The sequence below is a fragment of the Elephantulus edwardii genome, unplaced genomic scaffold, assembly GCF_000299155.1.
Source record: "Elephantulus edwardii isolate Elephantulus edwardi_28Jun2011 unplaced genomic scaffold, EleEdw1.0 scaffold00001, whole genome shotgun sequence".
In the NCBI taxonomy this organism is placed as follows: domain Eukaryota; kingdom Metazoa; phylum Chordata; class Mammalia; order Macroscelidea; family Macroscelididae; genus Elephantulus; species Elephantulus edwardii.
The window spans coordinates 16,034,389-16,059,584 of NW_006399751.1; the positions used below are offsets into that span (position 1 = coordinate 16,034,389).

The 25,196-nt window shown below is 39.8% G+C and overlaps 1 protein-coding gene across 1 annotated transcript in view; it reads left to right on the forward strand.

Moving 5' to 3' along the window:
* HECW2 (HECT, C2 and WW domain containing E3 ubiquitin protein ligase 2) overlaps positions 1-25,196 on the forward strand; it is a 328,392-nt gene that overhangs the window by 87,083 nt on the left and 216,113 nt on the right. Inside the window, exons 2-3 of the mRNA XM_006878743.1 lie at positions 9,454-9,561; positions 23,438-23,532. Of these exons, the coding sequence (XP_006878805.1) occupies positions 9,454-9,561; positions 23,438-23,532 (203 nt within the window). The remainder of the gene's footprint in view (positions 1-9,453; positions 9,562-23,437; positions 23,533-25,196) is intronic.

A 25,196-nucleotide genomic window follows, 5' to 3' on the forward strand; every position in this document is an offset into this window, starting at 1 on the left:
GGGAGGGAGGGAGGGGAAGAGTAAGGTGGACATAGTGAATGAAATGATAGGATGTGTTTTGCCCTGGAAAAGGCTTGGGGAGGTGATGACTCACCTCACAGCGTCATTGAACTGAAAAGTTTGAAATCAGTTTGTGGCCTTTTCCCCTCAGAATGGGTATTTCTATCTGCTGTCGCTTTGTCTGTACAGGCAGGATGGAAGTGGGAGGAGAGTCCTGGTCAGGTTATGACTCGAACGTTTGGTGTTTAGCCTGGACATGTGCCCCCTCTATGAAGTGCTCTGCATACAGCAGCCAGAGTGATTGAAATAAAACAAAACAAAACCAACCAAAAACCTAGATAAAAATAGCCCAGAGACTTTTGTTCCATCCTCCTCGGACTGAAATCCAAACACTTGACCATCGTGCAGTTTTGTTGAGAAGAATGGTCTCTGGAAGAGGGAAACCTGACTTCGCCTTGCATGTGTTAACTGTTCTTAGGCAAGTGTCTCAACCTTAATGTGCCTCCGTGTCCACATCTGTAAGACGGGTCATGATAATAGTGTTTATCTCCAACAGTTGTTAGAAGCTTAAATGAGTTTAAAGATGCAAAACAGTAGAACAGTACTTGGTACATAATAAGTTCTTGAAGAATTTTTATTATTGTTATAGCCTATAAGCTGGTTTAAGAATGGGTCCTGGGGAGCTCTGGTGGCCTAGTGGTAAGGAGCTGCAACTACAATCCCAGAGGCGCACGGTTCAAATCTGCCAGATGCTCTGCCGGGAAAGAAGGGACAATCTCCTCCTGTACCAGTCAGACCTGATTTGACGGTACACTCACATGAAAAAAAAAAAGAAAAAAAAAAGAATGGGTCCTGTTTTCTGCAGTTCTACATAAATCTCCCTGAGCTGGAGCTGACCTGGCAGTGTCTAGTAGAAACAACACAGTAAGCTGGCCTCTGCCTGCCTTTCTGGTTTTGTCTTCTTCTCCCCGCCTCTGCCTCATTCACTCTGTTCTAGCTGCATCACTCCGTTGTTCTTTGGTACATGGTGGGCTTCTTTGTCTTTCCAAATCTTTGCATTTATGTTTTGCCTTGGTTCCCTGTTGCTGTTGTTACAGTGTTCTCTCAAGTTAGCACTGACCTACAGCTGACCCTTCAGTGAGTTTGCAGAGGCTGTAAACCACATGGGAGGAGATGCCTCATTTTTCTCCATGGAGTAGCTGTTGAATTTGATTTACCTACCTTTGGGTTGGCAGTGCAATTTCTTACCACTAAGCCACTAGAGAACTTGGTTACCAAATGCTGTCATAATGGAAATATCACAAATCGTTGACTTTAAGGGATAGAAATTTCTTTTCTCATAGTTCGGGGTGTTGCCTGTGCAAATCAGGATCTTGGCATTGTCTCTTCCTTTCTGTCGGTAGTCCCAGGCATTCTTGGCTCCTTCACTTATAGAGAATTCTCACATGTCCTGTCTTCTTCAATGTGTGTTTATTTTATTGTTTTATAACTCAGGAAAGAGCTCTGGTTGCATGGTGAGGAAGGAATTTCCCTGCAAACCTAAAGGTAGGCAGTTGAAATCCACCAGCTGCTCTGGGGGAGAAAACTAGACAGTCTCTTCCCATGTGATTTGTAAGCTCTGAGAACCCACTGGAGGTCCAGCTGTGAGTTGGTTCTGGCTCTATGACTGTGAGTTGATTGAGTATAATTTAGGGAGCTCTGGTGCACAGGCCCTAGAGAATTGTACTGCTAGCCTAAAGGTGGCGCTTCTCTGGCTGTTTGACTCCGCCAGGAGCTCCCAGGGAGGAAGATGGGCAGCTCCTCCTGTGAAGGTTAGAGCCTCTGAGAACCCACTGGAGGGTCAGCTGTCAGTCTGGTCTGACTCATCTTCAATGAGTTATTTTGTTTTTGTCTTTTAAATAACTCAGTAATGATAGGTTTAGAATCCACCTTGCACTGTTATGACCTCAACTGGTTGATAGATTACATTGCATTAGATTACATTATGTAAAGTTATTTTTGTATAAAGTTATTATATTTTTGTTTGTACATTCAAGTGGAAACCATCTCACAGCTGAACCTCTAGTGTTTTTTTTTTTCAAAGGCAGTAAATTGCATGGGGGGAGATTGCCCAACATTCTCCAAAAGATCAACAGCTGGTGGATTTGAACCACGTGCATTTGGGTTGACAGCACAACTCCTTCTCACTAACCCACCAGACTTGCATTTAGGTCATTATGTGTCACATTATATTGTGTTCCATTATGGAAGAGAATCTTCTGTACCCTGTGGCCACTGATTTAATCATATCTAACTACTCCATGAAGCTGCTAGAATAATGTGTACTTAGACAAAGGGAAACCTTTGCCTACCCAAGATAGCACAGAAAATTAGGCATCCTCTTTTCCTCCAAATCTCTAGTTGAATTTATTCCTTCACTTCATTCAAGTCTACCCAGAAAGCACTCTCTCATTCTCTCAATGCTACACCTGGCTTTCTTTTTCTTTACTATCACTTAGCTGTCTTTTCAAGGCACAGCATTGTTATCCAACATTGTATTATGCCTCAGCATGTCTGCTTGTTGGCTCCCTTCCTCAGTAGACCATTGTCTCCAGGGACTTTTACTTTAATCTCTTTGGAATCTTTGTCACTGGGAACATTTCCTAGCAGGTAATGTTGTTGTGGTGGTGGTGGCAGTTAGGTGTCACTGAGACTCATAGCAACCCTATGAAAAAAGGATCTGAACCAGTCCTGTCTTGCGTCATCCTCACACTTTCTGACACACAACAGTCCATTGCAGCAGTCACCTTGTTAATCCACCTGGTTAAGGATCTTCCTCTCGTTCACTGACCCTCCACCCTTCCCAACATCATCTCCCTTTCCAAAGAATAGCACCACCTAGCAATATGTCCAAAGTATGTGAGGCAAAGCCTCATCATTCTTGCCTCCAAAGAGCACTCTGCACCCTCTCCAAGATGTATCTATTAATTTTCTTGGCCATCCATGGGATGTACAGTTCTCTTCTCCAGCAACACATCTCAGTTCTTTTTCTGTCATCCTTGTTCATTGTCCAGGTCTCAGATTCATAGCTAGTAATCGGAAAGACCATGGCCTGAATCACTACCTCAGTAATTTGGAAAGGTCCCTAACTGCAGATTTTCCCATTGCAATATGTCTCCTTATTTCCCGACTGCTTGTACCAAGGGTGTAAATTGTGGATCCAAGCAAAGTGAAGCTGTTGACAGTTTCAGTCTTCTCTCCACCCATAATGACACTGCCTATTGGACCAGTCGTAAGAATCTTTGTTTTCTTGATATTGAGACACAATCCATACTGAAGGCTGCATTTCTTGATCTTCTGCAACAAGTGCTTCCAGTCCTCCTCACTTTCAGCAAGTAAAATTAGGTCATCTGCATAACACAGGTTATTGATGAGTCTTCCTCTAATCCTGATGCCACATTCCTTTTCATAGAGTCCAGCTTCTCGGATAATTTGCTCAGCATATCTGTTGAACAGGTATGGAGATAGAATATTCCACACTCCCATATACTGACACACTCCATTTCCAGTTCCAATCCAAGCAGTACTCAGGATGTGTTAATGATAATTGGAACAGGAATGCAAAAGTAGGAAACAATCAAGAAGAAACAGTAGTTGGAAAATATGGGCTTGGTGATAGAAATAAGGGTGGAAATAGAATGATTGTATTCTGTATTTACAATGCATTATTATTTGCAAATACTTTTTCTAAAAGATACAAAAGACGACTTTACATGTGGATTTCACCTGATGGGCTGCATAGGAATCAGACTGATTACATTTGTGGAAAAAATTGTTAGAGAAACTCAGTATTAGCAGTCAAAACTAGTCCAGGGGCAGACTGTGGGTCAGATCATGAATTACTCATATACAAGTTCAAGTTGAGGCTGAAGAAAATGAAAATAAGCCCATGGGAACCAAGATATAATCTTGAATCAGTGCCATCAGAATTTCATAATAATCTTAGGAATAGGTTTGAGGCATTGAACACCAGTGATAGAAGACCAGATGAGTTGTGGGATGATATCAAGGACATCATGAAGAAAGAAAGCAGGTAAGAAGTGATAATAAATATTTTCTTGAACTAAGTGTCAATGATTTTCTTTCTGTATAACTTCTATAATTGCCATTTTCTTTTTGTCTTTGGGGTAAGTTGTCTTTTCCAGCTGTCTTTAGATTATTATCACCTTGCTTCAAACAATGGACCATTAGGAAAAAGCTATTTACTCTGTTTTCTCATACAAGTTGTTTAGGATCTTTTCTAAAATGTCAGTCTTGTATATGCATTGTATAATGTTCATGGTATAAGATTGAAGCATTTTAGGGTCATTGGCATAGAATGTTCTTGAAAGGTTTGATTTTATATCTTCTGCTACGGTGTTTACCTAGCTTCCGAACACTGGCCGTATCTGACTCTTTAAAAGATCTTGGATTTACGTTCTTATTATCAGGAAAGCATAATTGTAGGAGGAAAATGTGATGTAAAATATTATGTGCCAACAGCAAATTCTGCTTGACAAAGATTCTGGAAATGTTTAAGCCTCAGATTCTACAAAGAATACCTAGTTCCTGCTGATACTTTAATCATGAAATTGGATAAAACTAATGTACATGCCTTATTTTGCTTTCATAATGAGATTTTTAAATAAATTTTTAGAAGAACTAAATAAAATACAGACCTTGAGTATTTTTCTACTTGAAGTATCAAAGAATTTTGTTTCTGTTCTGGTAAACCTCCATCTCACATATTTTGGGTATATTGTCAAAAGTGTCCAGTCCTTGGAGAAAGAAATCATGGTGGGAGGTGAGAGAGAGAAAGGAAGACTCGCAACAAGATGGATTGACATGGTGACTGTAACAATGGGCTTGAGTATGTTGGAGATTGTGAGGATGGCACAGGATAGGGCAAGGCTGGATCTGTTGGTTGTTGCTATGAGTCATAGTTGATTCATGGCACAGAACAACAACATGGCAACACACTCGATGCAGGTAAATACTCAGCCTGGGTGGGGAGAGCTGAAGATTTCACTCTAAAATCTCCTTAAGATCTTTGTCAAGAAGGAATTTAAGAGTTTTAAAGGTTCTTAATCAGAAACTGTTCATATCGGGTAAGCCAGTGAGACCAGCTGTAAGATGTAAGCAAAGTTGATTACCAGCTCAGCTGTTGCTGTTAGATCATCAGGTCAACTACAGCTCTGTGAACCTAGGGACAGCAGACCTGAACCTTGCACTATCTTGTTCCACCCTCATGCTGTCTGCCCTGCTAAATTCAGCCCATTGTGGTAACCACTGTGTGAAATCTTGGTGAGGGTCATCCTTTCTTCCATTGACCTTCTGCCTTGTCCAGCATGATGTCTTTCCAAGGAGTGATTGCTCCTGAAAATATGCCCAGAGTAAATGGGATGAGGTTTCATCATCCTTGCCTCTGAGAGCTACATCTATGAAAGCTAGTTGTGAATCCAAATAAAAGGAAAATTTTTGACAACTTCAGTCATTTCCACATTTACCTTGAGGTTCTTTGTTGTTTCAGTTGTGAGGAATAATTTTTATTTATATTGATTGCAATCCATATTGAACGCTGTTGTCTTTGAGCTTCATCAATAAGTGCTGCTTCAAATCTCCTTCATTTTATATAATCACATTGCTGTTGAGTCTTCTTCCTGATTGAGCCGGATGGCACATCTTCATATAGTCCAGATTGTCATATTATTTACTCAGGATAAAGAGTGAATGTCAGGACATAGTTATGTTCTGGTTGTATCCAAAAAGTAACTGAGAATCAATTCCAATCTTTATTTCATTTGTAATTTAGAAATTGTAGACAGAAGATAGAATTACTTTAATGTGAAAGAAAATGTATAATAATTTTTTTCACTGCTTTTCCACAGTCTGTCACATAGCATTTTCTTCATAAAATTTCTCATTTCTTCTCAGATTCCCCAGGTTGAAAGAAAGATGAGGGCTCTGAAAACTTTTTTGTCCCTGATTTTTTCCCCTCTCATACCTGCATCTAAATTTGGAAATACAATATAGTCATAAAAACATTTCCAAATCTGAATATTTGGTTATATATGATATATCTGATCCTGAATTACAGAGAAAGAGAATTTTTAAAGATTAAGTTTTGCATTTATATTCTTTTCTATGGTGTTTTTTTTTTTTAAAAATTATTCTCCAGTCGTTTGTAGGTTAATGTAATTAATCCTGATTTTATCAGAAAGAAATGGAAAATATCATTTGTTTGTTCTTTCTAATAACCATTCATGGAAACCAGAAGATGAGCCATAGAAGGGAAAAGATGTTGTTGTTGTTGTTATTGTTATGTGCTGTCGAGTTGCTTGCGACTCATAGCGACCCTATGTACAACAGCCCTAAACTCTGCTCTGTCCTGTGCCAATCGCACTGTCTCTGACACTCCCATCCCGATTATCCCAGTCACTGAATCAATCCACCTCATAGAGGGCCTTCCCCTCCTGCGCCATCCCTCCACCCTCCCAAGCATGATGTCCTTCTCCAAGGACCAGTCTCTCCTCACAACATGTCCAAAGTATGTTAGATGGAGCCTCAGAATCCTTGCCTCCAAGGAGCCACCTGGTTTAACCCTTTCCAGGACAAATCTGTTTTCCTAGCAGTCCATGGTATTCTCAATACTCTTCTCCGGCACCACAGCTCAAAGGCATCAATTCTCCTTCTATCCTCCTTGGTCATTGTCCAACTCTCTGATTCATAACAAGTGATTGCAAAGACCATGGCCTCTATCAGACGCACCTTAGTCTCCAGAGAGACACCATTGCTCTTCAATACTTTGGAGAGGTCCCTAACAGCAGACTTTCCCATGGCAATGCATCTTTTAATTTCCTGGCTACTAGTGCCAAGACTGTTGACTGTGGAGCGAAGCAAACTAAAGCTGTGTACAATCTCAATCTCTTCACCATCCATCCTGATGCTGCCAATTGGTCCAGTGGTGAGAATCTTTGTCTTCTTGACATTGAGCCTCAATCTATGTTGGAGACTGCAGTCCTTGACCCTCTGCAGCCAGTGCTTCAGGTCCTTCTCAGTTTCAGCCAGCAGGGTTGTATGTCTAGGAAATAGTGAAGCAAAGGAATGATGGGCACCTTAATGCCTGGCTTAGAGTTGCAGGGCTACCAAAGGATAGCTCTACGTGTGTATCCTAAAACCTCTTTAGGATAGACTGAACCATAGCGATATTGATCGTAAATGAGCACAGAGACTAACCACTTTCACTCTGTCCTCTTTTGATTCTTTTTTTTTTTTAATTTGTTCTTTTTCTGTGTGTACCGTCAAATCTGGAAGCAGGAGTGGCATCCACTTCCATAAATAGCTTGCCTCCGGAAACCCTATGAACATGGAGAAAGGATGAAAGTCACGCATACAAATGTCGAGGACTTTCGTTCATTGGGTTGCTATGAGTCTCCTATAACTCGATGGCACTTAACAACAACAACCACTGTCAAATTGCATCTGATTGGTACAGGAGGAGATTGTCCCTCCTTCTCCAGCAGAGCATCTGGTGGATTCGAACCTCTTGATTCTTTAGAAATATGCATATAGATCATAACAAATTATGACTAACATTGAGAAAGATGGGAATCCCAGAATACTTGATTTTGCTCATGCAAAACCTTTACTTAGACCAAAAGACTGTTGTCCAAACCGAGTAAGAGAATATTGCATAATTTAAAATTTGAAAAGGTGTGTGTCAGCATTGTGTCTTCCCTCCATACCCATTCAATCTGTATGCTGAGCAAATCATTTGAGAAACTGAACTGTGTGAAGAAGAATATGACATCAAGATTGGGGAAAGACTCAACAACAGCCTGTGTTATGCAGATGGTACAACTTGCTGAAAGCAAGGACTTGAAGCACTTTCTGCAGAAGATAAAAAAACCACAGCCTTCAATATGGATTATATCTCAATGTAAAGAAACCAAAAATTCTCACCATTGGATCAATAAACAGCATCATGGTAGATGAAGAAAAGATTGAAATTGTCAACTACTTCATCTTACTTGGACCCACAATCAACACTGTTGGTGTCAGCAGTAAAGAGATCATGAGATACATTGTACTGGGAAATTCTACTGTCAGAGATCTCTCCACATTAATGAAGAGGAATGATATCAACTTGAAGACTAAGGTGTACCTGATTCAGGCCATGGTCATTTCAGTTACTACATGTCTGAGAGCTGGACAATGAATAAGGATGACAGAAGAAGGAACAGGGGCTTTGAGTGATGATAAAGAGAACTGAATATCCCATGACTTCCAAAAGAGCAATTATATATGTATGTCTTGAAGAAAGTACAGTCAGAGTGCTCCTTGGATGCAAAAGGCTATGCCTTTGAGAAGGATGTCACACTGGAAAGGTGGAGAGTCAGCGAAGAGAATGAAATGGATTGACACAGTGACTGTGGCAGTAGGCTTACATATATCAGAGATGATGAAGATGACACAGGATAGGGCAGGGTTCTTATCAGTTGTTCATAGGATTCCATGAGTCACACTCAGCTTGTTGGCACCTAACAACATCAACAACATGCACCTTTCTAATGTAGAACTATCTTAAATTGTAATTTAAGATAGGTTCTCCATGTATCTCCTTGTGCCATATTAATGTTACATTTTCTGTGTGCCTTGGCATTAGAAAGTTTGGGAAATACTCCTCTTAAGCCTACTTTTTCATGTCATTATTCATTCTGTCCTTCCACAAAATGGCCTAAAAGTAAATACTCTCTTCCCTTCTTTTAGTTTAATATCTCCTGTCTCAGATCTTATTTCAAAGACGCCTAGCTGATATCACCTGACTGGGTCTTCGGTATGTTGACCTTTTCAGTCTGTGCCATGTGTTGACTTAGTTTCATAAACAAATATCATATGTATAAAATTTTGAATTTTCTCCTGGTTTTGTATTATTTGTCCTTTCCTTTTTATAAAGACTTTGGTAGCAGGGAGCTTGCCCATGGTCCATGTAAATATGCTTAGAGCTGAAGTTGCAGGAGTGTTCTCTTTTGTGCTTTTCTGTCTTTCAGATATAATTGACCAACCCATCTGTCTGTGTCCAGAAATGACATCCTCTTGCTCCCTCTCTGAAATATTTTTTCCATATAAAGACAAGCAAATACAAACATGGTCATTATCTACTGAAAAGTAGTCAGTAAGCAATGTGTTTATTAATATGAAACACTCCAAGTGTTTTTCTCAAAGACTCTTCAGACTAGACTGATGCACAACAATATTGACCATATATGTGCACAGGGAGGACTTACCACTTTTTCTCTGTAGTGCTCTTTTCCATTTCTCTTAGTTTGTGTTAGTCTTTGAGCTAAGGAAAGACAAGTTCTAAAAAGAATTCATGAATGAATAAGCACTAGGTTATTCTTAAGATAAGAATTTTTTGTCTGCTTGTTTTTCCAGATGAGAATTCTCCAGCCAACTTCTGGGATTCTAAAAACAGGGGTGTGACTGGAACACAAAAAGGACAAATTGTGTGGAGAATTGAGCCTGGACCTTATTTTATGGAACGTAAGTAACTATATGTGAGTTGTAAACTTGAATATGCAAAAATGTACAAATTATTTCTGAATGTTACTTTGGAATCCTTTGTCCAGATGTATATGTTTATGCAACGTAGCTCTGGTGGTGTACTGCTTAAGCTCTCAGCTGCTTATTGTGGGGTCATTTTGAACCTACGAGCCAATTAGTGGGAAAAGAGTATGACAGTGCTTTCATAAGATTCACAGCCTTGAAAACCCTCTGGAACAATTCTTTTCTGTCCTGTAAGGTTGCTATGAATCAGACATGGCTTGGGTAGCTCAAAGTGTGGAAATTTATTGCTTCAGAAAATTAGAATTAAAGAATGCTCAAATATTTTGAAATAAATAAATGTATGATAGAAGAAGAAATGATGTCTTTGAAATGTGGTGTTTGAGAAGAGTGCTGAAGATTCTGTGGACTGCCAAAAGATCAAATGTGTCTTGGGAAAACGTGCACCCAGAGTGTTCTTTGGAGGCAACAAAGATAAAGCTTGGTTTCACGTACTTCTGATATATTGCTAGAAGTGGTTATTCCTTGAAGAGGGACATCATGCTTGGGAAGGTGGAGGGGCAACAAAGGAACACTCTCAACCAGGTGGCTTACACAGTGACTATAGCGATGGGCTTGAGTGTGTCAGAGATTGTGGGGATGGCACTGGATAGGACAGTGTTCAGATTGGTTGTTCATAGGGTCATTATGAGTCATACTCGACTCCATGGCACCTAACAACAACAACATAGTGCATAAATACAAAAAAGTATATGAATTGATGAATGGGAAACCAATTTGTTCTGTAAAGTTTTACCCAAATCACAATAAAAAGTTAAAAATAAACATGTATATCATGTACCAAACAAAACAAGACCCACTGCTGACAACTTGATTCTGACTCATGGCAGCCATAAAGGACAGAGTAGATCTGCCTCTTGGGGTTTCCAAGGCTGTGAAGCTTTATGGAAGCAGACTGTCACGTCTTTGTCCCACAGAGGGGATCAGAGCTTAGGAAACCCCAATGGGCTAGTTCTACTCTATCTTATAGGTTTGCTAAGAGTTGAAATCAACTTGACCACATCCATTGCCTTGACTGCACATATCAAAGTGATTGCATACATCAGCATGGTTACTTTAAATACATTTTTCTATATCCTTGGGTAGAAATCCCCTCAAACAGCTGGATTGACATGGTCACTGCAGCAGTGGGCCCTGTGGGTCAGGAAGTGTGAGGATGGTGCTGGATAGAGCAGGGTCCAGATCTTTTTTCATAGTGTCACTATGAGTCATACTTGACTCGATGGCACCTTACAACAACAACATATCTATAATTATTGTTAAATTATTTCTTTTCAGGAAGCAGAAAGATTAATTAAAAGTCTCTATTAATTTAAGGATTTTATTTGCCTTTAGAATGCACCATTACTATTATTTTTAATATCAGAAAATGGTAGAAGCTTTGTCTTTACAAAGGGTTAGTGAGGTAGTCTGGGACATGGTGCTGCCAGTCATAGAAGTCTACTTATTAGGAATCAGAAATTAGCTGCAAGTATCTTAGGTATTAGCTATGAGATGATGTATTATTTATTCCTAAATCTTGATATTGAGTACTGTCAAATCAGAACCCATAGCTGACCCTCCATTGGGTTTTTAAAGGCAGCAAAACACACAAGAGGAGATTTCCCATCTTACGCTTGTGGAACTGCTGGTGGATTTGAACCACAGTCAACCACGAGAGACAGAGATGCTTATATATAGTAAATGTTGTCCAGAAACATCTCATCCATTTTTATTTCAGAAGGAGGCGGCTTTTATTTGCCACTAATATTATTGAGACCATGGTAAATACCTGATGAATTTCTGTGGAAAAAGAAGAAGGAATAAATAAATGCTATATTGCATTATCTGCATTTACTGGACCACTTCCAGATGTTCTCTTTTAATATAGAAAAATTACATTCTCAAGTTTTTTTCATGAATTGCTGAGCTCGGTATTGTGATTTCTAGGGAGAATATGTGTAGAAACTGGTAGTTAATGATACCACCTCCTCCACCCCACCCCCCAAAAATCTCAAGCTCAGTGCCATCAAGGAAATTCCAGATGATAGTGACCCACCGCTGGGCTATTAAAACTGTAAATCTCAATGAGACAAGGCAGCCCATCTTTCTTCCCCTGAGAAGCTGGTAGATTCAAACCACTAGAGATGAGAAGCCTTTTGATTATTGACTGTGCCACTATTGGACTGCCTTATAGTTAACGATAGTACCTATTAAACCCTAAAACACAGAGTAAGATTCCATTAAGTGGAAACCTATTACAGGAATATATTTATTCAAGCATATAAAATTTCAGTAATATGAGAAGTTATTAAAGAAAAATTAAAAGCCGTTACTTTGAACTGCCATTAAAGGTGTCCCTTTCTTTCATTATTTTTAATAGTAGGCACTCACTCTCTCATTGCCTTTGAGCCAGAATAGACTCAGAATTGACCTTCTGGCAGCTATGCAGGAATGTGGAGGCTGTGAATTGCAGGAGAAGAGATCGCTCATCTTTCTCCTGAGAGGCTGGTGATGGATTCGAACTACCAGAGAGGTATTAACTTTAGGTTAGCAGCACAACTCTCTACCGTTATGCCACAGAGCTCACTTTTATAATGATAAGTTCGTTGGTTGTTGTGGTTGTTGTTAGCTTTCATCGGGTCGGGTACGGCTCATAGTGGCCTTATAGCAGCTGATATGAACCTTGTCCTGTCCTGTGCCACTCTCAATATCTGACATACTTGAGCCCATTGCTGCAGTCGGTGTGTCAGTCCATCTGAGGGGTTTCCTCTCCTTTGCCGACCCTCCACCTTTACAAGCATGAGGTTTCTTTTCAAGTGATAGCCTCTCCTTAAAACATGCCCAAAGTGTGTGAGATGAAGCTGTGTCACCTTTACCTCCAAGGAGCACTCTGACTGTACTTTCTCCAGGACATACATGTTTGTCCTTATGACAGTCCATGGGATATTCAGTATTCTTCTGCAACACCACAGCTCAAAACCATTGGTCCTTTTTGCATCTTTACTCACTGTCCATCATAGTAAGGGATTGAAAAGACTATGATCTGAATTAGGCGCACCTTAGTTCTCAAACTGATATCATTGCTCCCTAGTAATTTGGCAAAGTTCTTGACTGCACACTTTCCCAGTGCAGTTCATCACTTGATCTCCTGACTACTGATAACAAGGGTCTTGATTGTGGATCCAAATAAGATAGTCAGCAATTTCAGTCTTTTTTCCATCTGTCATGATGCTTCCTGTTGATCCAGTGCTGAGAATTTTTGTTTTTATTATCAATGGTTGGCTAGAGCTTTCTCTAATTCTACTTCGACCATTTAAGGAATGTCTGAGTTTTTAATATTTCCGTTTTGTGACTAGATTCCCTTTTGTTACATAAATTGAGTTTAGTTTTAAAGGTCAGATGGTCATGATATAACATTACATGGAGAAACAAAAGCAGACACATACAAAATTACCTTAGTTGATAGCATAGCATTTTCTTTATAAGGGAAAAAAGTTTGAAGAAAATGTGACCTGGAGATTTTGCAGGGAGGTAAGATTATGGATAATTTGTTTTCATTGCTTATTGCTGCTTTTCTTCATTTTTCTAACATTTGCCCAGCTGGCATAACTCAACTGAAAGGAGTCCAGCGTATAAAGGAAACAAAATTGAGAGGTAATGACCATCTGAACTTCAGGGAAAAGGCAGAATCTGCTTCTTGTTCTCACCATGCTGATTGACTCTTGATGGAAAGTGGATTTCAATCATGGGTCTCATTCAAACACTGGAAGAAGTGATCGTCGCATGCTACTGTGCTATGTAACACGGCTAGGAAACTCCCCTTTATCATGTACACACCTTGACTGATTTTTGTTCTTCCCAAAAAATGCTGAAGTGATGCACTGTCCTGGTTGATTAAGTTGTAGTAAATAGCTGCTTCCTGACACGTTTCCCAACCTCACACTCTAATAACATGTGCAAGTTGACCTGACATTAAAGCTGACAAGTGGGAATGACGAAAGTTCCCTCTAATTTAGTATTTATGCTTTAATTCTTTGTGTATAAAACTGGAGAGAATATTTAATATGGCTGTACTACTGTAAATATTCAAGGATATTTATTTTCTACAAATTCAGAGGGAATATCCAAGTATAGTGAATAAAAACTCAGAAAGTTCCTGCTTTAGAAGCAGCTTGTCTTCAGCAAGTCAGACTGAGGCTGCCCCTAACACAGTTTTCTAGTCTTGCAATATAAAAATGGTTTCAAGTGGCTCTTATATCATGGCTTGGAAGTGAAACTGGTGTCTTTCAGACATCTTTTTTTAACTCAGTGTCTGACTAGAGTAGACATAAGAGGATTTTAAGGAATAACAAAGTTTTGCTCAACTCTGTGGAGCTGGAGCTTAAAAACAAAACACAGAGAGGTGGTTGGACAACTTCTAAAATGCTAAATATTTCCAGCCTCTCATCTTCAAAGTTCATAGTATTTTAAAACTTTTACTTTCATAATAAGAAATAAAAATGTTTTTATCTTTAGCTCATCAGAAGTCCATTCAAAGTAAAATGTTCTGATAATTAGTCCAACCAAGTTTCTGGACAAACTTGAATTTCGGACTTGTCTAGGCTAGTTCAGAATATATTGAAAAGCTTTGCTTTTCTGGATGATACTCCCAAAGGCGGCAGGCAAACCAGATAGGGTCTACTTGAATGAATTGGAAGGAAAATGAAACAGATTGGAAGGAAAATGTTTAATTTTTAGAAGATTACCTTCTTAAATACTGAAGAGAAAAATCAGCTTTACCTGCACCTGTCACAAGACTGTCAGATACTCACTAGGGAAACGTGTACTTGCAGAAAATGAGTGAGTTATCGGTATAATATGACTACTTGAGCTTGTAAAGTAAAAAGTTCCAAAAGTTGTCTTGACATGCCAAAGGTTTATCCCTCTCAATCTTTCATAAATCAGCCATTCATTCATTTAGGCTTACCTTCTTTCCTTTCCTCATTCCTTCCATCTGCATATGTGTCCATCTATCCCCCATTACATCCCAGAACATTTCTTGAATTGTTCACTTTCCTGAGCATTCACTAAATCTTTGATGATACACAAGCTTAGCAAAAGTAAAGTACAATCTAGATTGCTGTGTGCTGGATCGCTTTGTGATGAAGGATAATAACAGAACACTGATACTTGTATGAGTGTATGTGTGTATTACATTGATGTGTCTTGTCTGTCTCAGTCCTGGGAAGAGTACTTTGTGTACATGAAGTCATACATATGAGGGGCATTCAAATTAGAGTTCTTTCCAAGTTACAGTGCTTGCCAAAATAGACAGATGCTTGTCTCAGCTCAACACATTGGCATGAAGTTGAAACAATTCATAAGAGATCCTCCGTTGCGTTTCCAAGGCTGTAAAACATGTTGGAGAAGATTTCTCACCTCTTTCCTACAGAGCTACTAGTGGATTTGAACCACCAGAGAAACTCAGTCTATGGATTAAACCACCAGAGATGGCTTTTTTGGGAGGAAGTGGCATGGGATGAGAGGGCTGGCCTTAGCTCCCTATTTTTTTCTCATAACCTTTTTCTCTTTAACCTTTTTTCATTTCTAAGCCCCTTTCCACCACTGTCAGAAGGATCTTTATGCATTGCATGGAGATGGGCTTTTTCCTTTCTTCATCTTTACACTATGTTTTGACTTCAGTTAATTCTCTAATCCTCTTCCTCATTTTCTACCGTATTCACACTGATGGATAGTACCTGTCCTTAAATTTTAAATATTGAGCTTTGACAGGGCCTGGCCATCTCCAGACACCACTCACCTTTGTAAATGAGCAAACAACCTGCAGTGCCACCTCAGCAGCAAGTGAACACGGCACTGGAAATATGGCAAATTTCCTCAAAAGCGTGAGGATTAAAATGAATTTGTTCCTCCTCAATTTGTGACCTCTCAATGAAAAAGCCTGTGACTAGAAATCATAAATATGAAGGGTATAACAAAAGTGCATAGGGCAACGGGTAAAAGCACGTTTTAGAGTAAGGTTGAAACTGATATTATTTAGAATATTCTATTTTAACCAAGTATAAATGTTTAACCAAAGAAGGGCATTTAGATTCCGTCTATCTTCGTGGTTTAAAACATTCAACTTCTAGAAACTGGAAAAAAATCCAGACTTTATAAATAGGAACAAGTTGTCAGCCACTGCTTAAGGGAGGCTTGAAGCTATTTAAGGAAATGGAAGAGATCCCAGCCTTTGAAACAAAGCCGTTTCTTGGTAGGAATAGCCTGTAGCAACTCCCCCTGCCCCTTTCTTGATGTTGTTGTTTTTGTTGATCGCCTTCAAATTGAGCATGACTCATAGCGGCCCTATGAACAAAAGGCCTGAAGCCCCTCTACAACTATTGACATTTATCAAAGTTCATAGAGTTTACAGAGGCATGTTGTTTAGGAAGTGGATGCCACTTGGGCTTCCAAACCTATCATAGTATGTTATTATTGTGTGCCATTGAGTCACCAGCAATGTATAGCAACCCTATGCACAGCAGCTCTGAACTCTTCCCCATCCTGGACCAGTGTCACTAATTCCAACACACCAAACCCCATCGCCTCAGTTACCGTATCAAACCTCTCTTGTGCTGTCTGTCCACCCTTCTGAGCATGATGTCCTTTTCCAAGGACTGATCTCTCCTGGCCACGTGCCCAAAGTGAGTGAGGTGGAGTTTCAAAATCCTAGCCCCCAAGGAGAGACTTGGTTTCACCCTCTCCAAGACAGACTTATTTGTTTTCTTGGGAATCCATGGTATGTTCAAGACCCTTCTCCAGCACCACACCTTAAAGACATCTATTCTTCTTTCATCCTTAGTCACTGTCCAACTCTCTGAAGCATAATAAGTAATTGAGAATACCATGGTATGGATTAAGCATACCTTTGTATTTAAACTGACATTGTTGCTCTTCAGCACTCTAGATAGGTCCATGACAGCAGATTTTCCCAATGCAATTTGTCTTTTGATTTCCTGACTACTGGTGTTAAGAATGTTCATTGTGGATCCGAGCAAGCTGTAATTGTTAACAACTTCAGTCTCTTCTCCATCTAATATGGTGATGTCAATTGACCCAGTGGTGAGAATCTTTGTCTTTTTGATGTTGAGCTTCAATACATATTGAAGACTATAGCCCTTGACCTTTTGCAGCAAGTGGTGCAGGTCCTCCTCAGTTTCAGCAAACAAGGTTGTGTCATCTGCATATTGTAGGCTGTTGATGAGAGTTCCTCCAATCCTGATGACATACTCCTCTTCATAAAGCCCTGTTTCCTAAATGATCTGTTCTGCATACAGATTGAATAGGTATGAGGACAGGATGCATCCCTGACACACTCCTTTTCTGATTTTGAATCATGCAGTGTTTCCTTTCTCTGTCCTGAGGACTTCTTCTTGGTCCAAGTATAGGTTTCGTAGAAGCATGTTAAAGTGCTCTGAGAGTCCCATTTTCCTTAAGGTTAACCACAATTTATTGTGATCTTCACAGTCAACAACTTGATAGCACTTAACAACAACAACATAGACCTCTGTTGGCCTAGTGGATAGAAAGTTATGCTACTAAGACAAAGGTGGGTGATTTTAATCTGCAGCCCTCAGGCCTGGTTTTAATTGCTTTTGGTCAAACATTCTTCTAAGTGGTATAGCACTGGTCTGTTCATTTACTGTACAGAGGTAACTCGTAGTTGCTGTGATGTTAAACACTGTGACACTGATGTGTCAAATGCAATAATGGTTACCCATAGTGGACAATGTTTGGTGGAACTCCCTGATTAAAACAAGCTTGGGAGCAGGAGTGCCCATCAATTTCCAAAATAGCTTGCCTCCGGAAACCCTACGAACCTGGAGAAACGATGAAATTCATACAAGTGTTCAGGTCTTTCCTTCATAGGGTCATTGTGAGTCAAATGCCTTTGGATAGTCAATGAAACACAAATAGACATTCTTCTGCTACTCTCTGCTTTCTGCCCAGATCTATCTGACATTGACAGTAATGTCCCTAAGCTCCACAACCTCTTTTAAACCCAGCCTGTATTTCTAGTAGTTCTCTGTCAATGTACTAGTCAAGTCTTTTCTGGAAAATCTGCAGCAGGATTTTGCTAGTGTGTGATATTAGTGATACTGTTGGATAATTTCCACACTCTGTCAGGTTACCATTTTTTGGAATGGGAATAAATATGGATCTCTTCCAGTTAGTTGACCAAGAAGTTGTCCTCCAGATTTCTTGGCACAACTTGGTGAACACATGCAGGGCAGCATCTGTTTTTTGAAATACGTCAATTAATATTCCATCAATTCCTGGGGCTTTTTTTTTCTCCAAGTCCTTCAGAGCAGCCTGCATTTCCTCCTTCATCACCATTGCCACATGCTCATGTTGTTTCTTGAAATTCTTCTTTGTCAACCAATTCTTTTGGAATAATGACTCTGTGTGCTCCTTCCATCTGCTTTTAATGCTTCTTGAATCATTCAGTATCCTTAAGCATTGCAACTCATGGCTTGAATTTATTCTTTAGTTCTTTCAGCTTAAGAAATGCTGAGTGAGTTTGGCCTTTTGATTTCTGACTCCAGCTCCTTGCACATTTCATTATAATAGTTTGCCTTGTCTTCCCAAGCAGCGCTTTGAAATCTTCTATTCAGCTCCTTAACTTCTTGCTTTCTTCACTTTGCTTTGACTTCTTGGTGCTCCAGTGCAATATTCAGTCTCTTCTGACATCCATTTTTGTCTTTTCTTCTTCCTTCTTTACAATAACGTTTTGCATTCTTCATGAACAGTGTTCTTGATATCTTCCCATGGCTTATCTAGTCTTCATTCATTAGTGCTCAGGACCTCAAACCTATTCCTGAATTGGTTTTTTATTCATAGGAGATAGACTGAAGGTAAAATTTTGATTCCTGTGGGTATGCTATAACCTTCTTTTAGTTTTAATTTGAACTTGCATATGAGCAGTTGATGGTATTTTCCACAAACCAGCACCTGGACTAGTTTTTATTGCTGATATTGAACTTCTCCAGTGATCTTCCACAGACGTAATCAGTCTGATTCCTGTGCATCCCATCAGATGAAATCCATGTATATAGGCCATGTTAATGTTTCCTATAAAAGGTATTTGCTGTGAATAAATCATTAATTGTACAAAATTCTGTTATTCTCTCCCCGGCCTCATTTCTGTCACCAAGTGCATATTTTCCCACTACTGATCCTTCTTCCTGATTCCCAACTTTTGCATTCCAGTTGCCCATTATTATTAAAGCATCTTGGTTATATGTTCAATCGATTTCTGACTGCAAGAGTTGATAGAAATTATCTGTTTCTCCTCTTTGGCTCTAATTATAGGCACATACATTTGAATGATAGTGGTATTAACAGGTCTTCCTTGTATGCATATGGATATTATCCCATCACTCACTGGAAATATGAATGTCACTGGGAATATAAATATTTCCATCTCCTTCCATCTTTCTGTCTTTGCATATTTCTGCCTTTCCATCTCTTATCTGTGACAGAACTCTTGTGCCTGACCTGTACCAGATCTGAAGCTTGCTCTCCATGTCTGTATTTGCTTTTTCCTGCATTTTTTTACTGCTTAAATTCACTGGCTACAGATTGTCACTGAAAAAGAAGAATAGACCTAATTTCCTTTTCCGCCCTTTTGAATATACTTCTGGCTACCTCTTTCCATTACCAAAATGTTTATGTGCCTTAATCAAAATGCCCTTTTCTCTAAAGTGAATGTTTAGTTACATAGTTTTCTCCCCCTCTTGAGTGATGAACTCTCTGTAGTAGCAAATGCTACTTAAATGTGAAAATTCCTGTTCCCATATTAGTTAAGGGGGCAGATGCCTTCATTTTTGGCCTATCAAAAGAACTGGCTAATTTCAGCCCGATCACATGTGACTCCTGAGTCTCTTCAGTGTTGTTTTTCTTTTTTTACCCCCTTCTCTTTCATTGATGGTCAGGCTGTGTGCTTGTTTTTTTCACTATATGGTCTGTATAAATCTCCCTGAATTTTCACTTAGCTCTAAAGCACTGTGAAACTATCCCTAGCATAATGTGTTTGGTGAAACATGTTCACAAAATCTGCCTTGTGAAATTCAAGTTTGTCTTAGTGTTTCAGAGATTCTAATTTGTCATCCCCGTCGGAGACTTCTATAATGGTAGTGAATAAAATAATAACCCCTTCATGGATCATCCAGCAAAGCTCACCCCGTTATCCTACAAATAAACATAAGCATCATTTTCTTTCCTTTCTTTCACAGGCTGTTACCTTTATGGCTATTAAAATGTAGAAAATAGCAGATGGCTTCCTAAGTTGAGAGGGAGTTAGGGGAAATGTTTTCTAAAAATGTGCATCTCTTTAATGAAAAATTACCTGCTCGTCTCTCGCTCACTATTGTTTTGATGTATGAGGCGCTGCTGCAGGAAGATTGATGCATCACCAGTTACCCCAGCATCTTTAGCATGGAACTAATGGGTTCATGCCCACGGAAGTCACGGAAGTGCCACTCAGCTTTTTCTGTTCTGACAGTCCATGTGCGCATCACATAGATTTGTTTTTAGATAGTGCATGCCATTGATCTTGGAAGAAAGCCATGGGAAAATAAAACTGGCTCACACCTCTTACTTGATTAAAAAGAAATTTACAAGCAAGAGTTAATGTTCAGGAAAGTTACGTGCTGAAATAAGGAAGGGCATTGTTCTCAGAGAAGGGAAGTGATAAGAGAGTTAGGATTCATGCCTACGTCCTCTTGCCTACGTCCTCTTGCTGGTCCTCAGACCTGTCCCATTTATGGAAACCGGCTTCATGGTTTTGCTCCCTGACTCTCCCTCCCCCATTTTTCTCCTGAGACTTATTTATTTCAATGAAGTCTTTCTGATGCTGCCATATCTTTACCAGCTTTCTCCTTGATCTGGACACTCTTGTGTCCAGTGCTCCCTTTGTTTATTTGTTTGTCTTCTGTGTTTTTGTCCTATTTGTAATTTTAATCTCCGTTCTGAAGCTTCATCTGACATTCTTTGAACATGTTGCAAAGAGGGACGTCATGCTTGGGAGGGTGGAGGGACAGTGCAGGAGAGGAAGACCCTCGATGAGATGGATTAATTCAGTGACTGGAGTAATGGGAATAGGTGTGTCAGAGACAATAAGATTGGCACAGGATAGAGCAGGATTTAGGGCTGTTGTACACAGAGTCACTATGAGTCTCAGGAGACTGGACAGCACATAACAACAACAACAACAACAATAAGCTTCATGATAGACTACATTTTGGAACCTTTTCTTGGATCTCTTATAATGCCTCCCACAGTGTTGGGCATGTATTGTAGCTATTTGTTTATTGTATACTTTCACATCCATTCTATTTCATAATAACTACACATTTTTTTCCAGTCATTCATTGTTGCACTTTTCTCCCTACCCACCCCCTCTTCTCCTTGAAAAAAAAAAAAACTCTTTCATTTTTATGCAATTCCTCCGCTCAAGTCCACTTCACTAGGCAGTCTTCACTCTGGACTCCTGTCATGATAAGAATACCCATTCATATATCCCTTTTAAACAGATCTCTCCCTCATCTGTTTCAATGCAATGTACATCATTCCTCCCCTCTTCTGTATTTCCTCAACCCTGATGTCAGTCCCGTTTTACAGCAGTGGCACTGTGCTATATTTGTCCTTTTGTGACCGAGATATTTCACTCAGCATAATGTCCTCCAGGGTCATCCATTTTGCATAATATTACAGGAATTCCTTGTTTTTCAATGCAGTGCTGCATGTTTTTTTATGAAAGCAGTTTCATCCAAACAACCACCCTCTCAGTTATCGGGTAAATGTTTAACCATTGTACCACCAGAGTGCTTAATGCATGTAGAGTAAAGATCTTTCATTAATACTATTAGCTACTGGTTGTGAGTTAGTGATTAATGTCCATATAGAGGAACTCAGTATTTTACCCCATGATAAAACTTTTTTTTTTCACAGGGGAGGTTTGTGTTTAAATATTTATAGGAAAATCATAAAAGATAGGTTCTTAAAAGAGGATTTCTCTTTAATCACTATATCTTGCCTTAAAGCACACAAACCAAATATTCTATGTAAGACCATTTGATGCAGCCATAAAGCTCAGTTGAATATCATCTTTCATGGAGCAATAACTTGAAGAGCCAGTTATTGATTATCATTCCAAGGTAGCTAAATTGGAGAGGAACTCCACTCTTGTAGCCTCAGTGTCTCTCTTGGGAGTCTGCCTGTTAACACTGTTGTCTGTATGGCATGACACCTGGGGAACCATGTGTCTTGTCCTTATATTTCAGAAACTCTAACGCTCATTATCCAGAGACATTTCCTGGACTGTGGCATTTACCTTGGCAGTGTTTGGCTTCATGTTCTTTGGAATCGTTACTTTCTAGGAATCATAATTGACATAGGCTTTTCATCATGCTCAACTTAACAAAATAAATTTCCTGTAGGGAGTTTTACTTCTAAAGACCAGTTCTCTGGCAGTTTGAATCTGCCAACAGCTCTGTGGGAGAGATGTGGGCCATCTCCTACTCTGCAATTCAGTGTTAGAAATCCAGTGGATGGTCAGCTATGAGTTAGTTTGGGCTCAATGGTAATGAAATAGATTTTCCAGAAGTTATGTGATGTATATAGGCCAGTGGTTCCTATATTTGATCCCTATCTACTAGCTTCAGTTAGTCATTTGAAAAACTGAACCAATGGAATTCCAAGGCACTGTCCCTGGAGAGTCTGCTATAGAAATCCTTCATGATATGCTCAGATGCTTTGTTTCTGTTCATAGCCATAACCCATCTGTATTGTGGAGGTTACGGGTAAGACGTTAGCATCAGAGACATTGGGTTTGAGTCCTGACTCAGTCATTACACCTCGACACCCCATCTATAATTAAGTACTGTCAAGCTGGAACAGATTTATAGCTGACCCTCTAACATGTTTTCAGAGGCAGGTAAATCACATGGGAGGAGATTGCCCATATTTCTCCCACGGAACAGCTGGTGGATTCTAACTGGATGCCTTTGAGATGACAACACAGCTGCGTATCACTAAGAGCTGCCAGTTCTATCCTTAATGAGGAGAGAAGCATTTCTGCCTCCTGGCTGATATGCACATTAAGTGAACAACATAGGAATGGAATGGAATGGAATGGAATGGAATGGAATGGAATGGAATGGAATGGAATGGAATGGAGTGGAGTGGAGTGGAGTGGAGTGGAGTGGAGTGGAGTGGAGTGGAGTGCAGTGGAATGGAATGGAATGGAATGGAGTGGAATGGAATGGAACACTATGTCTGTTTCATCATAGAGTACTTTGATAAATGTAAGTTAGTTTTATTCTTGGGAGCTCTGGTGGCCTAATGGTAACAAGCTGTGCTGCAATCCCAGAGGTATATGGTTTGAGTCCACCAGCTTTTCTTTGGGGAAAAGGATGGGCAGTCTCCCCCCATTTAACTAACTGCCTTTGAAAACCCACTGAAGGGTCAACTATGGGTCAATTCTGACTCCATACACAACAACAGTCTTATTTCTGTGCTTCTTTATTTTGACAGGCTTGTGTGCACCATTTTTCTGATATATTTGAGATTTTCTTGGAAAGTTTTAGAAAAAGTCTAATAATACAGTCTAATAGCAGTTGGTAAAATGGGTTGCCTCCATGGGAAAAGCAGGGATCACCCCAAGAGTTGACGAGTAGGATTGCCTGAGAGGTGGTGTGGAGGATTTTCTCCACTGATTCCAGAGTGACTGCTTCTGTGGTAAAATGACTGTTTTTCTCAAATGTATTTGCAGCGGAGATCAAAATCTGTTTTAAATACTACCACGGCATCAGCGGAGCCCTGCGCGCCACGACACCCTGCATCACAGTGAAGAACCCTGCTGTGATGGTGAGTGCCTTGCTGCTGGCTTCCTTGTCACGGCCATGGAGGAACTGGGTGTCTATGTTTGTCTGTGCAGTGCTGGCAAGGCTAACGGGAACAATGGAACGGAAATGCACAGCAATGTGCGTGCCATTTGAGTAAAGGAAATAGCTTAGAAGGCAGGCATACCTGTATCCATAATATGAGTCTGTGAAAAAGTGTGGTGTGAATATAATCATGCTGTGTAAATAAACTCTCCAGGGAACTTACTCATGAGTCAAGCAGTGAATACGCCACCATGGAAAGATTTAAAGGTTACTCTGGATGCATCTTAGAGGGATGCAATGAATAGAATTGATATATTGTTGTTGTTAGGTGCTGTCGAGTCGTCAGTGACTCATGGTGACCCTATGAACGAAAGGCCTGAGCACTGTTTGTACATAGAGTTTCCGGAGACAAGTCATTTCGGAAATGGATGCCGCTCCTGCTTCCAGGCTTGTTTTAGTCCGGAAGCTCCAGCAAACACTGTCCACCATGGGTAACCATTATTGCATTTGATTTATCAGTGTCACAGTGTTTAGCATCACAGCAACCACAAGTTACCTCTGTACAGCAGTGCACAGACCAGTGTTGTACCACCTAGAAGAATGTTTGACAGGAAAACAATTTGAACCCGACCTGAGGGCCGCAGATTAAAAATCACCCACCTGTGGCTTGGTAGCATAACTTTCTGTCCACCAGGCCAACGTAGCTCTCTCTAAGAATTGATATAATTGACTCAAATTAAGATTATGACTTTGATTTACTCAAAATTCAGATGTACTTTCACAAAAACAAAGGAGAGGATGGGGGGGGGGGATGTTAAATAGTGTGGGATTCAACCTGTTGGTCTATGTAGAGTCCTTTCTTCCTGAAGAGAGTGTGAGATGAATTCAGGACCTTTCGATACTGTGTTGGAAGTCCAGTACATAAAGGTACTGTGCATATTTTTAGTAAAACACAATCAGGAAATAGTGGCCAGAGTTTTTATCAGGTCTCACATGGAGGAAACAGTGTCCTACTATATATAGTTTGGGAGGAAACTGGTTATGCTGCACTTTGGAAAGAAAGTATGTCCATTTACTACATGGCACTTTCCTACAGATTCTTTTTCTTGATGCTATTTTTTTCACTTATTGACCAACTTTGAATCTAATAACCTTACAAGACACAGCGCCATTGTACATGGGTAGTTGGATTCAGATGGTCTTTAGAGATTTCTGGGGTCTAAGATACGTAAATCATTGAAGTTTTTATTAGTCATTCATAAAATTCAGGTTATGGAAGCATTAGGCAAAACCATTGATTCTTACATAATGTTATTCATTGTTGTGTGGTGTTTAGTTGGAAATGACCCATAGTTAACCCTCTAGTGGGTTTTCAGAGACAGCAAATCACAGCAGATTGCCCATCCTTCTCCCTTGGATTAACTGGTGAATTTGAACTGTGTACATTTGGGATTGCGGCTCAATTTCTTACCACTGGACCACCAGAGCTCTCTTCTTCTTTTTTTTTTAATATTTTGCATTGTCTTTTTTAATTTAGTCTGTTTATTTTTCATTTCAATGAACATCTACAGAGATTTTGGAATTCCATTCATTCATTGTTGCACCCTTCTCCCTGCACAAACCCCTCCCCCCAGAGCTCTCTTC